Genomic DNA, 14,727 nt, shown 5'->3' with positions numbered 1-14,727 from the left:
TTTGCAAATTCCTATCATCTTTAGCTTTGCAAATTCCTATCATCTTTAGGATCTGTCTCAGTAATGCTCCTGCCATGCTGTATATTGTATGTACGTGTGTTTTAATATGTGTATGCATAGGTATCCCCAAATAAGAGTTTTGACCTCATGCATCAATCCCAAAGAACCTTTGGCACATTAGTAGTGACGTAAGCAGAAATGCCACCCAGACAACCTGGCTCTGTTTGTTCTGAGTTATGACTTTTCCTTGATAGAGGAACTTTTCCACAAGAACCTATGGGCTTATGTATGGTAGAGTAGCTTATTCAGCTGATCCACAAATCTGCCTGTTTTTGTCTTCCACATCTTTTAAAACATCCGAGTGCCCTCAAGTTCAGTCTTCACACTCTCCCTTCTTTTTTCCTTTCTCCACTCTGCCTGAATCAAGGATGGCATCTTCTACTCCCCCTTCTCCTTTTAGTGACTAGTGTTAATTTTCATGCTGGCTGCAGCCCTCACAGGTGGCAGGTCCCATGGGAAGCTTGCTGCAAACCCGTGAGGTGTCAACGCTTCCCTGGTATGCGGTGGGTGAGACCTGCAAGCCATGCCACTGCTTAATTTAGCTTTCATATCAAATTGGGAAACCGGCAGAAAAGCGACATCATAAATAGTCCTGCAGTCCCAAGAGGAAGCCATTAAATTAACCCAGTATGCTACAGCCCTGCTTCTGTAAGACACCGTGGGCTGAGATAAGGGGAGGGGAGGCTTGTGAGAGTTGAGAGCAGCGGTGGTGGGAGAATAGATCAGGCTTGAGATTATGATGCTATGGGTATGGGGGAGGGAGTAGCTATGGATACACCCGGTCCATATGGGAGACCGATGGGACTTTTGTCCCAAACATGCCGGCTCTGCAGAGATTCCAAATAGCCAGCTGCCGCTGATGCAGCGGGCGACAGGGCTATGAGTTCAGATAGTCTTGCTTGCTTTGTGGTTGTGAAATAAGATTGCCACCTTGTGGGCCTCCACCTGTAATGCTGGTTTAAATTTTCCATTCTTGCTCTCAGCTGATATTTTCAGATCCCGCGGGGAAAGAATTCTCACCTCTCAGATGAGAGAGATGGAGTAGAACCCAGACCTCCTCCCTGGCATAGATTCAATTTGTTAAGTGTATATGCAGATTATAAACAATAATTAATTCTACACTGAGCTTGTTTGGTGTGACACCCATCAAGTCCTCTGAACATGTCCCTGTCACCCCAGTTAATTGGCCACGGTAGCTGAACTAATCCAGCCTTTCTCCTTAATTCATTAGTTTCCCTGCCAACCCAGGTGGGCAAGAAGCCTGCATTTGAACAGCATGGGTGAAGTCACTGTCTGGCCTACACCCCACAAATGGATTTGCCTGCTGGCAAGGGAAGGGGTGCTGGATTGAACAAAGGACATTTCCAAGACAAAGGACAAAGACAGATCACATGTCAAACACCAAAGGAAAGAGAACTTCTGGGAAGTCTCAGAATTCAATGGTAGAGTTCATGCTTTTAAAGAACTCCATCTGATACACCATAGAAGTATTCCTGAATTAGCACTGAATCACCCTACCAGACAAGGTAGACCAGTGGGTTGGGCTATCAAATCTGGGCTGCAAAATCTGGATGACCATTTGATGGAAGCAAAGAGGTACAGGGGGAAAAATCTAACTTTTTGCTGCCATGTAATGATCAGCTGGATTTTTGTGACTTGAATGGGTAGTGCTTGTCTTAAGTAACCTCCCAGTTCTCCTGACAGACACTGATTTGTTTAGGCAGAATGAAGCCATTCTTTCATATTCTCTAGTGCAGTGTTGTCCAAACTTGGCCACTTTAAGATGAGCGGACTTCAACTCCCAGAATTCCCCAGCCAGCATCTTAAAGTGGCCAAGTTTGGACAACACTGCTCTAGTGCCTTTTCTGAGTACCAGCAGCACTTTAACATCCCCAAGACTGGGTTTTTCTCAGTAGAGCTATTTGAAATAACTAGGATTAAGGCTGGGAACTTCTAAGTGGGCTCTCCAACTAAGATATCCTCCAATGGATAGGTTCACACATTATCCTAAACCAATATCTGGTTTGGCTGTTTCTTAGTGTGTTGTATGAACCCAGCCATTTTCATTGGTAAACCAAATATTATGGCTTAACGTATTGCTTGAACCCAACTGTGGTTTATTTGACAAACCATGGTTAAGCAAACCAGGACTTAGTTCTATGCATCAACCCAGTCAGTAATCTTAACTGTCAATCCCTATTTCCTGTTGCCCCTAACAATTGGCCATCTTAGTTCAGGTGATGTGCATTGAAATTTAATAACAAGAACCAAGGTTAGGAACCCCTGCAAATCAGAAAATGTGCCACAAACTGGTTGTAGAAAATATCCCAAGCTGTGCTAATTAAGGAAGATGTACAAGACTTGAACCATTATTTCACTGTTTTTTTAAGTAAAATAAGGTAATTCATAGAGCAGTGAGGTGGGCTAAAAAACTGAAATCACTTTTTTCTTCCTTTTTTGTTTTGTTTTGGTTTTCTGCCGTGCAGTTTCATTTATATTCCTCTTTCAGTGCCCAGGTTGTTAACTGCTTGCTCTTAACCCAGACAAAGTTTTTCTTGGTTTACTCTAATTGGACACAGGGTGCTGTGCGCTCAAGAGAATAAGCTGTCAGCTTTAGGGTACCAACTCTTTGGAGGCCTTTTTCCCCCTTAAATAAGGAATTCATTTAAATTTAAATCAGGAATTTATTCTCATGCTTCAAAGGGTTTTGCATTTAAGGCAGGTATCACTGCAATTCTCCAAGAGAGGAACAAATCTTCAGACAAGACTGCTAGCAGCCTGGAATCCCTGGGAGTCAGTGATCTGGCGCTCAAGCAAGATTCTGCTTGCACTGGTTTGGGGATTCGAAGAGCCCAGTCAAGGGTGGCCTGGTTTATGCATCACTGGATGGGCATCAGGGTAGTGTCAAAGTCACTTTCACAGGAAATCTACCTCTCCCATTCATGTGCAGAGCTTTTCAGGAATTATAGTCGGCACACAGCCTGGAATATGATCTGTTCTTCAGCTCCCTGCTCTGCCATGTAGCACGCAGGATGACCTTGGGGAAGCACATGGCTTCTCAGCCTCGCCACTTGCCTTCGTAGGGAGCTTATAACAGAAGGACTGCAAATGCCATGCTATGCTGAACATCTCTATGGAACGGAGAGCAAAGGGGGAGCTCACCTATGAGGAACAAGGCAAGATGAAATCCAGCAAAGCCTTGTCTCGAAAATTTTGTTCATGTCTTTAACTAGCCAGTTTTTTGTTCTTGTTTTTTTACTAAGGAGTAGCAGGTGCACCACTTCCTCAGTGCAACCAGTTTCAGAACCTGGTTTATTAGCAATATGAAAAGGGCAAAGATTACCTGATATTTTTTCTACTTGGGTCCCATCTGGTGCCCTCCAGATGTCTTGGACTTTTTAAACTCCTGTCACCCACAAGCAGCCTGGTCAATGACTGAGGATGATGGAGGCTGTAATCCAATGTATCTGGAGAGCACAAGAGTAGATGGCCATGTCTGACTGAACGGCTCTCCCAAACTCTCACGGGCAGATTTCCCCTGTGACAGGAGATACTGGAAGCTTTGCGCGCGCGCACACACATGTTTATTACAGCCCTAAGGCCAGATACTACTGGAAGTTTTATCACTGTCCTGCTATTATAGGAGCTGGTGTGATTTTTAACAGCTGCCTCATAGGCAGAAATTCAACTATTCCCCATCGCTGTAATCAAACTAAGGAAGGTCTTGTCTTTGTGTGGTTTATGGCATTTGAGCCTTGCTGAAAGAAAGAGAAGCATTCCAACGGCTGAAGCGCTTCCAACCTTTTTGGTTACTAACGTCGAGCACCGTGTGACACCTCACCCTCGCTTTGCTCTCTGAGACAGAACTACCAAAAGGTGTCATCCTGGGCGATAAACTTATAAAATGACACAGTTAAATTACCTTTTAATGGGATGTAAAATCTGCCCCCACCTCGCCCCCTTTGGACGTTAGTGCCGGCATTCTGAGCTCTGACAAACAGCCACCTTCCTGTCTTCAAGGCAGGGCTGTTTTCTGCTATCGGTGTGAAAAGTAGCATGATCTCTGTGCTGCTTCCACTGCAGCAGCCCCCCCAGCCCCCTCCCCAACCTCCTTCCTCCCTGGCTGTCGCTCTTTCCCCCTCTTTCCACATACCCCCACTCTCCATCGCTGGCTTACTATCGCGCCATCCAATCGTTGCCGCCAATGGCAGACAGCTTCGGCTGCCTGCCATCAGAACCCGCCCGTGTGCTGCCTGCTTTTTCACATTAGGGGATGCAACCCTCCCGCTCGACTGCACATGGAAAGTCTCTGGCTGAGCTGCAGCAGCCGGCAGGCTTCGAGACATGCTTGTTAGCAATTTATGATCCTGCTGAGGATAGATGGCAGCCTGCAGGGCTAGGATTCATGAGGAACAGGCAGGGCTGTGATCTCCAGAACAAAAGCAGGAGGGAAAGAATTGTCTTCGGGAAGCGTGGGGAGCAGATGGTTCTGCAGTGGAAATATTTAGTCAAGATGGAAATTGGATTCAAAACAAGGAGCCATGGGGACTGGGAATTCATCTACCTGGGTGTGTTATACACGCGTGTGCATTTACACGTACCAAACATGAATTCTTGTTAGTACATCTGTATGTCGTTATTCTCTAAGATGCCTATATTAGTATTAGCAAGGAAATTATGTGGAGAGACTTGGCTCTAGGAAGGATCCAGGAATGCTGGGACAAGAATTCCAGGGGAAGTTTGTTCTTTAGTACAGTTTGATAAGCTACACAAGGGCCCCAAGGTGGGTCCAGATGTAGTTACGTTTAGAGTAGATTTGTTGAAGGAAAGAGGTAATGTTAATAGGTTGACTCAAAATATGATTAAATCTGGAATAATCCCTGACCTCTATGGTCTGTAAATTCTTGATGAAATGCTGATGGTGAGTTAGGATCACCAGCAAAGCCCCCAGAATTTTTTTAAGCTAGTAGACAGTAGTTAATTTGGATTTTCCCCCTAACCCTAAATGGGTATACTACATCTGGGCTATAAAAATCAGGATGATCATTGGCAGAGATACAGAAAAAGTGCTTTGCTATGTAATGGCTGTTCAGATCTTTGCAGCCCAGATATAAAATGCCTATCCTAAGAGTTTGAGGAAAGGCATGATATTTTAGTAGGCTATGAATTCTTATGGACTTATTGGCAAAGGTGTTTTATTATTTATGAATAGGATTCATTATGGTATACAATTTTCCTCTGAATTATTTCAGTTGAGATTGGAATACGTAGGGGAAACCAACAAGTTCAGGGACTTGCAGAACTGCAAGTATGTCCCTATTTTCATCTGTGAAATGTAGGATAGGCAGTTTGCCGCCTACATCCAAAAGACAGGAGTTGGAGGAAGCAGCTGCTGTCTTCTGCAACAAGGAGCTCTTCCTATGTGGCTTTCAGCAAATCAGCTGAGAATTTGGGGAGTTGCAGTCCAAAATGTTTGAAGATACCATATTGTGGATAGCTGAACATATATTTGGTCACACAGCATGAACATTTTATGTTGCCATCTTTCTTTTTATTGGCAAATATTCCTTGTGCCTTTAACAGTTACATGACAGGGAGATATTCAACAGGGCCAGCTTTCCCCATCACTGAATTGTAAAGAAAAGCTGTCCCTGATTAATGTTTCCCTGTCGCACAGCTGTTAAAGACATACAGATTAGGGTTTGTTCTGTATGATCCGCTAAGCATAGGCATGAAACACCTCAGCAGATGCATTGAGAAAGCTTGAATGGATGACAGCAACCTCGACTCACCTCTGTCTTGACATGGAGATAGCCTTCCTGCTCTGCTTCAAAAGCTGACTTGGGTCAGCAGGAGTCCAGCCATGCAATTTCTCTGCCTTGCTTTAATTTGATCTAAGGAAAGCCTGCCCTCCTCTTGGTCACTGTACAGAGCTGCAGGCATGTCCCCTTCCCTCTCCTTAGGGGTCATCACCCTCCATGGTAATTTTTGGATGTTTCTGTCCAAGGAATATGCCATATAAAGCATTGCTGTGTTTTATGAGTTAGAGCAAGCAATAGCTGGTCAGGCAGACCAGTGAACGATTAGTCTTTTTCCTTCCAATGGTGGACCAGTGAAACCAGTCTTCCTTCTCCTCGTCCTCCTTATTCACAAGTTCTGTCAGTTTTGCCTTCCAGGCCAAGTGACAGAAAGGGAGACAAAACTGTGGTGTGTGTGCACACTTTTTCCAGTTAACCCGCTGGATGGAAAAATGTGAAGTATGAGGGGAATCAACAGAGGGTGGCTCAAACAATGGAATCCAGGGGTCCCCAAAGACTGTCCCATGAAAACAATTGTTGCTTGCTTTCCCAGCACAGGTAGGTGGGTAGTGGTCAACATTGTTGCCAAAACAGAACAGGTTATCTTGACCACGATTCCTTAAGCTGGCTTCTTTTCCAGCTGGTCTGAACAGTGGAGACAACTGCTTGAGGCTGCCATATAGAAGAGTCCTTGGTACAATGAGAGCAAATTCCTACTTCTCTCATTCCTTTTTGTGCCATTCCAATTTGCCATGTTTCTCTTTTTGCCAGGTCTCCTGCCCTCTTTTTATTTATAAATCTGAGGGTTGTTTCAATCCCCCAAAGTGCCTCCAAACCACTATTTCTAACGGTTGATGATAATTCACCAGGCTCTACATCCAGCACCAAGAATGTTTAATGTCAAGAGACAGAAGGTCTAATTCAGTGTTTTTCAACTTTCGCAACTTTAAAATGGGTGGATTTCAACTCCCAGAATTCCTCAGCTAGCATGAGAAACACTGCTCTAATTCTATGTCTATAATTCAGCCAGGGTTAGGTGGTCATCCAGAAATATGATTAACATAACATTGTCATGAATAACCTCTAAACCCCACTACTTATACACAACCCTAATCACTGGCAACGTGTTAGTTTCCTAATATAGCGTAGCTCAACAGGGAACAAACCACCTCAGCTGATATGTCCTGCTTGAATTCACAAGATGGATCTCTAAACAAGAAAGGGGGAAACACTTGTCAGAGACTAACATAGCATATACATCTATAAGAAGTAAATGCCATCAATCAGGAGAGCTCACTCTTGGATAAATTGCCAAGACTGAAGCTTAACATGGGCTTTATAGGAAAGAGGATAGCTGTTCTTTAGATCAGTGTTTCTCAACCTCAACAAGATGGGTGGATTTCAACTCCCAGAATTCCCCAGCCAGCATGCTGGCTGGGGAATTCTGGGAGTTGGAAGTCCACACATTTTAAAGTTGATAAGGTTGACAAACACTGCTTAAGATTTTGCTGGAAGTAGAAAAAAATGAGCATTTTCCCCCTTGCAATAGCAGCTTCATTTCTCAGAAGATAATAGGGTGGGTTCAAGCTTTCACTGAAAACACATCCTTCAACCTTTCTCTCCAAAATATCTGGAAATTGTGGTTGTATAGGGACACACTGTACAGCATATATCCGGGGACACATATTCCCCCATTGCTGCTCATGTGCATTATGAAGCTTTTTGTCTCTTCCATTGATGCAGTTTGCTAATTTCGTCTTTCTGTCCCAATGGTTTGTACACGTGTAAGAAATCTTGGCAACCCCTGCCCCTTTGATCTGGGCTTTGCTGTTGGACACAGAACAATAACCAAAAAACTAGCCCTTCGCTTGTCATACTATACAATTGGCTGCCTTGTCAGAATTGCATTTCGATATCTATTATATTTTATATATAGCATTTTCCGTTCAGACCCGGAGAACTAGCTTAGAAGAAAGGAAACCGCTGCAAGATGATGCTAAAGCAAATAGAGAATTTCTGGTGTTATTAATGCAAAATGTTTAGCTGGAAAACATTAACAGCTGAGCCTGAGAAGAAACGTCTCAAGCGGGAGATACCGCAAGCCATTCGGCAGCCGTTTTAAACCTGATTGATATAGCTGACCCGAACTCTCCGTTACCATGGAGACTAAACCAAGTGCGCTTCTCGGGGGTAGCTAAGCTGCGGTGGAATCATCTGCCCTTTCCAAAATGCCGTTTCCTGTCTTTGCCCACATTGAAAATGGCCTCCTTGAATAATTATCGGGTTCTTTTTTTGTAAGAACAGCTTTTTTCAAAGATGGCCGCCTACTGCCCTTTTCTAAGATGGCGGTCTTCCAAAACGCGGCAGGCTCCACCTGCCCATAGTCAAAATGGCGGTAGAGCTTTCAAGGTTTCGAAAATGAATGGGAAGTATTCATTCCAGGAGGAACAGGGCGATGTCTTTTTGAGGACCGTCCTATGCTTTCCTTGAACGAAGATCTCTGCTGTGCGAAGAGCTTGCCGTAAGAAATAGGATGCTCTCGCTCTTTCTTTAGCGACTGCTAAAAGCACAGCCTTCAAAGTAAATGTACCTCCTTGAAAGCCTTAATTGGAATCTCGGGAGGGAGGGAGACGAAGCGATGCTTTATTTCCCTTCTCCAAAATTTATAGACAGCCATGGGTTACGTTCAGAGCGGTTAATTCCGGGGATCGGGGATGAAACCCGCGGGGAGGAACAGCGCAGGAGTTCGGGGTGGGGGGCTGAACCGCGTCTCCCAAACTGAACGAGAGACTCAGTGGCCCCGCGATTCAGCTCCGCGGCTGGGTCGGAAAAGCCTCCGGCGCTCGTCCGCTGCAACTCGAGCTCCAGCCCGTCTCGGTTTATGGTGGCCGCGTGAGGAGGCGGCCGGGGAAAGGACGGGGCTCCCGGCCTCTCTCCGATGGGAAGAGGCGCTGCCGCCCGGGGCTGGCGCGCTGGAGCGCCGGAGGGACGCCGCGAGCGATGCCGACTCCGCCGCTCGGGCTCCGACACGAGAACCGGCGTTCAGGATGCAAGGAGCGGGAGCCCCGGCCACGCCCGGACCTGCTCAAGTACGTTCAAGTGGGTGGCCTTAAAAATCACCCGTGAATGCACCCGCCCGTCTAATACTACAGGGTTTTTTTTACAACACACACACACACACGCACATACAACAATAATACTCTGTGTGCGTGCGTATGTATACATACATATATACATAGACACACACATATATATGCATATGTATACACATACATATATATACACATATATGCATATGTATACACACACACATATATATACATATGTATACATATGTATACGTATATGTATATACACTGTATGTAACATTTATATACAGTATTGTATATACATTCCATATCTCCCTCCCTCCCTCTCCTTCACTGGCAACAAAATCGCCACTTCAAAGGACTTTCCACAACTCGGGGACTTAAAAAAATTAGACGCGCCTCACCCTCCGTTCATCGCACTCCCTGCGTTAATCCCGTTTGTCAGGGAAAAGAGGAAGCTAATATGTCCTTTAAAGACTTCATCAAACCTTTGCACCTCTATTGTGAAATATGCTGTATAGCTATCTTGCGGGAGCTAGTACTCCCTCTAAAGTCCTGTAGACTCTAAGCCTTCGTATCTCGGTGGTCTGTATTCCGTCCCTATTTGTTGTTATTCTCCAGTGCGTCGTATCGCTGCGTTGTTCGGGATACTGAAGTCAAAGCGCGACGTGACTAGGAAGAGCCCTGCCCTTTCTCAAGATGGAGGAATCCTGCACGTGGGAGAAGGAGGACTCCGCTTCCAGCAGCGGCGGCAGCAGCGATGAAGCGGAGGACATGGACGTGGAGGAAAAGGAGAAGAAGCAAAGAAAGGCTCAAGGAGGAGCTTATGTGCCGGGAAAAGGTCCCCCACCAGCCCCCGGAGAAGAGCTGGTGATGGACGAAGGCGCATATCGGCTCTACCATCGCGCAGGCACGGGTAGGAAGAATCCGGCAATACCGACGTTAGACTGGAGAAGGGCGCGATCGCGGGCAAGAGAGAAGAGGAGGGCGTGTGAACCGCTAGCAGTGCAAACCGAGGACTAGGATTTGGCACTTGCTAGGAGTCTAAATGTAGGAATTTAGTTTAGGGTTTTTGTTTCGGCCCCAAAAGAGTTGGTGATAAATATGTCCATGACCCTCCTGAGAAGACTGGCGCTTACAATAAAATTTAGCAGCAGGGAGTGGTCCAGAACTGATGATAGTTTCCCCAGTGCAATGGCCTTTAGATCTGTTGGACTTCAGCTCCCATAATGCCAAGGAATATAGTTTTGGATTATCCTGGCTGGTAATTACAGGACTTGAACTCCAGAGCATCAAGGAGGAATCAGATTGGAAAAGGCAGTGATAGAAGTTCCTTAATCCCCAAGTATCAGGCAGAGGGTAGGGTAAGTGCTTTCCAAATGCTTTGGAAGATATAGAAATTGCATATAGAATCTGAGAGCTGTTTTGCAAGACTACGCGCCCTCATGTGTTTGATAAAACGCAACCAAATGTTTGCCTATTACAAAGGAAGATGAGGTTAAGCTATGAGCAGGACAACAACAATGAGAAGGAAAAAGCTAGATAAATGAGGTATTTCTGTTGCTATCTATTCAGGGGCTCCTTGCTTGAGCTTCGACATCTTGCAAGATGCCCTTGGAGACAACCGAACTAGCTATCCACTGAGTCTCTTCCTTTGTGCGGGAACGCAGGCTGAAAGTGCCCAGGCCAACAGGTGAGTGCCTGGGATGGGTTGGTATTGTAGGCTAAGCTGAAATCAGCTGGATGAGTGTGGAAGAAAATCTTCGCTAGCCCAATACCTTCCAGAGGTGTTCGATTTCAACTCCCGTCTTGCCCAAACTGGCATGGCCCATGGTACGATGGGGTCTGAAATCCAGCACAACTGGGAAGTTCCAGGTTGGGGGAAGCTAACTTAAACTTACCAACCCATTTAATAACATCACACTTTTTCTCCTCCCTCCCCCCCATAATAAACCCACAGGCTGCTAGTGATGAAAATGCACAATCTCCATGGAACCAAAGCAGCTTGCAAAAATTCTTCTGGATCAGAGAGTAGCAGTGAGAGTGAAGGTGAAGATGAAGAAAAGAAACCCCAGCTAGAACTGGCCATGGTTCCCCATTATGGAGGGATCAACAGAGTGCGGGTAGGGAATACTTCCTGCTGGTCCTTCCAATTTTTGCTCCCTTTGATAAAACGATCTTCCCCTTAATGCTGTCCTGGTATTTCCCTTTTTTGATAGGTGACGGATCTGGGTGAGACTCAGATAGCAGCAGCATGGTCTGAGAAAGGACAGGTGGATATATATGATCTTCAGCGCCCCTTGGTGGCTGTTTCTGACCCCCAAGCGATGGCAGTCTTCTTGCGAGAAGAGCAGGCCAAGATCAAACCCATCTTTTCATTTACTGGTCATATGTCAGAGGGCTTTGCCATGGATTGGTCCCCCAAGAATCCAGGTGATGGGAGAAAGTAGGGGAAGGGAAGGGAAGGGAAGGGAAGGGAAGGGAAGGGAAGGGAAGGGAAGGGAAGGGAAGGGAAGGGAAGGGAAGGGAAGGGAAGGGAAGGGAAGGGAAGGGAAGGGAAGGGAAGGGAAAAACAGGTACAGAAGATGAAGACAGATGGAGTTTACTTCAGGATATTTTGGATCTTGTTTGTTGTAGGCACTCTTTTGACTGGTGATTGCAATAAAAATATCCATCTGTGGACACCCAAGGAGGATGGCTCGTGGTTTGTGGATCAGCGGCCTTTCACAGCCCACACAGCATCAGTGGAAGACATACAGTGGTCCCCAAATGAAGCTACAGTACGTGCAAGTTTGCAAATAATCTTGTGTGTAGGGAGGAGGAATGTTCAATAGACTTTAACCTGCTTTAAGAGACACTTTAATCAAAAGTCTTTTAACTGATTGGTTAAGCCATTGTTTTCCCACCTCATCAATTTTAAGATGTGTGGACTTCAATTCCCAGAATTCCCTAGCCAACATGGTTTAAGCCTTTGGTCCTATAGATTTTTACTTGGGAGTAAATACAACTGAACACAGTGGGACACATTTTTGAGTAAGAATGCATAACTCGGCTGCTTTATGTTGTAGTTTTATTTCCCCCTTCCTTCCTGAATAAACTTCCTAGTACACACCAAGAAGGTGCAGTTGATATGGGCCAACAATTAGTCTATCTTATTGTTGTATAAAACTAATACACTAATCCATTGAAATTAGTGGGTGTAGTTTTAAGATATTAAGGACTACCTACCAGAATCAAGTTGGATTTTTTTCCCATTTGTGTGCAATTTCTCTTTCCACTCCACAATCTGTTATCAGAAATCTCAGATTCTGCAAACACTTGAAAAGTTTATGTTTACAGTACAGGAAGAAAGCTGCATCAGTGTGGTTTTACATCTAGGGGAGGGGAATGGATTTAGATTTAAAGGCTGGATCCAAACCTTCATCTAAGCCAGTGGGCTTGGATGGCATAGAGAGTGACATCATAAAATGGGTTCTGTAAAGCCCCCCGCCATTAACATTCAGTGAGGAAATCCATCCATGCCTCCCATAACTGGGGAGGACATGTCAGATGAACTAGTTCATCCTGGAGTCACCTAACATGATCTCTAATTAGGGAACGTGCTGAATACTTTCTACATGATTCCACTGCAAAGGTAAATCATGGGCCATGAGCAGGGTGGTCTAGGGCCTGCAAGAATCTGGGGAATGGGGAAGGAAAAGAGCAGTGGAGGAGGGCTACCCTTTCTGGGCAGGTTAGATCTGCAGCTGAAAGTTTCCTCATCACTATCTTATGTATTTTTTTCTGGCCTATGTATTTCTTTCTGAACATGGACATCTTCTCATACATAGTAGGGAGATTCATACTTCCAACCAGTGTAACTGGTCTGATTTGGAACAATAGGGCATCAGTTTTAGTAATAGGTTCTAAAGGAGGAAATGGACCAGGTTAGATGTGCAGTGGCAGTGTTTTTCAACCTTGGCAACTTGAAGATGTGTGGACTTCAACTCCCAGAATTCCCCAGCCAGCCTGCTGGCTGGGGAATTCTGGGAGTTGAAGTCCACATATCCTCAAGCTGCCAAGGTTGAGAAACACTGTGCAATGGCCTTCATAATGAATGTTTTTGAATATGCAGCAGAGAAAGCCTATTGCAGGCATAAGAGGACCTAGCCCCCATTTTTGAGAAACATTTATTTTATCCATGGGTTAGGTTTTTGCTTCGTGCTCTGCTGATGCCTCCATCCGGATCTGGGACATACGGGCCGCACCAGGAAAAGCCTGCATGCTGACCACCAGCCAGGCGCATGATGCAGATGTCAATGTGATCAGTTGGAACCGAAATGAGCCCTTTATTGTCAGTGGTGGTGATGATGGTATCCTAAGGATTTGGGATCTGAGGCAGTTCCAGGTGAGCCAACAGATTTCTGCAGTCAGATGGTATATGGGATACTCATGACTTACCCTGAGGCACCTGGTTGGCTTAGCACAGTGTGAGAACAGAACCATTATAAAAATGATGTATGGCTTAGAGCGGTTTTTCTCAACCTTGGGGACTTCAACTCCCAGAATTCTGGCTGGAGAATTCTGGGAGCTGAAATCCATAAGTCTTAAAGCCCCCAAGGTTGAGAAGCACTGGCTTACATTCTCCAACTGCCCCACCCCCACACACACACACACCAAGCGTGTGCACTCCAAAGTCTGACCTCTTGAATTTGAGGACTTAGGACTTGCAGTTGCCACTGTACTGATTTTGCTCCTTAAAACGCCCAGAGTGGGCCCCAGCCCCACCACTTTCGGAGTATGGCTCTCAATGTGTCCCACGAAACCTGGTGCGGCCCTCAAGCTGACGGAAGGCACATTCTTGGCTTAAGTGTGCTATGTGATCCCAGAGTAACTCTGGGTTATTTAACGAGCTGTACTTCAGCGAACCGTGGCTTAGCACAGCATGAGCGCCCTTTCCCCCGCATTCTTCCTTGTGATCTTTGGCCTTTTTTTTACTCAGTGCTACCATGTTCTTCTTCCCACAGAAAGGTTCAGCTGTTGCCACCTTCAAGCAGCACACCGCACCCATTACATCGGTTGAATGGCACCCCACCGACAGCGGCGTATTTGCTGCCTCTGGGGCAGATGACCAAGTGACTCAGTGGGACTTAGCCGTGGAACGTGACGAAGGAGGAGTGGCTGAGGACCCAGCGTTGGCTGCCATCCCACCCCAGCTGCTCTTCGTTCACCAGGGAGAAAATGATATCAAGGAGCTGCATTGGCATCCACAGTGCCCTGGCACCCTCATCACCACCGCCCTATCAGGATTCAACATCTTTCGAACCATCAGTGTCTGAGGGAGGCTTTCAAAATGGTCACCTCCAAAATTCAGGTGGCATTTGCAGGGGTGGTCAAAAGAATCGAGATGGTGCCCACCGCCATGCCATGGAAGCCCTGCGCACCCTTTTACATGTTGCACGGGCTGTACGTGCATAGAGAAGCTGTCATTCTGCTGTGGAAAAGAGAAAATTCGAAACAGGCTTTGGGTTTTTTTCTATCTATGGAACTGCCCCAGTGAATTTATTTCATGAAGCTCTTATAGCTTTCTGTATCACGTCTAGTATATCCATAATGGGCAACAGGAAGGAAGCGATTTTGAAATAGTTGCAAAAAAGAATGTGTTTAAATATAAATTATTTTGGAAGTAAAACTGCAGTCAATCCTTCCTGAGCTGTGAGAAAGAGCTGGGATGGGTGCAATAAAGCTCCCGTGCTTTATGTTCAGAAATGCTAAGGCTGTGCACAGAAGACATTCACCTG

General features: G+C 45.7%; 1 protein-coding gene across 1 annotated transcript; it reads left to right on the top strand.

Moving 5' to 3' along the window:
• The first annotated feature begins 9,619 nt into the window (after nt 1–9,619).
• On the top strand, nt 9,620–14,618 carry GRWD1 (glutamate rich WD repeat containing 1). Its single transcript, XM_007432144.4, has 7 exons — nt 9,620–9,863; nt 10,523–10,640; nt 10,908–11,070; nt 11,167–11,380; nt 11,585–11,727; nt 13,137–13,334; nt 13,954–14,618. Exons 1-7 carry the CDS (start codon nt 9,647–9,649, stop codon nt 14,263–14,265), a joined length of 1,365 nt encoding a protein of 454 aa, XP_007432206.2. The 5' UTR covers nt 9,620–9,646; the 3' UTR covers nt 14,266–14,618.
• The last annotated feature ends 109 nt before the right edge of the window (nt 14,619–14,727 follow it).

Source organism: Python bivittatus, unplaced genomic scaffold, assembly GCF_059951505.1.
Source record: "Python bivittatus isolate LINGU-HERP-01145 unplaced genomic scaffold, Pbiv_v1 ctg000440_np1212, whole genome shotgun sequence".
Lineage (NCBI taxonomy): Eukaryota > Metazoa > Chordata > Lepidosauria > Squamata > Pythonidae > Python > Python bivittatus.
The sequence above is the reverse complement of the archived record's forward strand: the minus strand, read 5'-3'. Positions and strand labels throughout refer to the sequence as shown.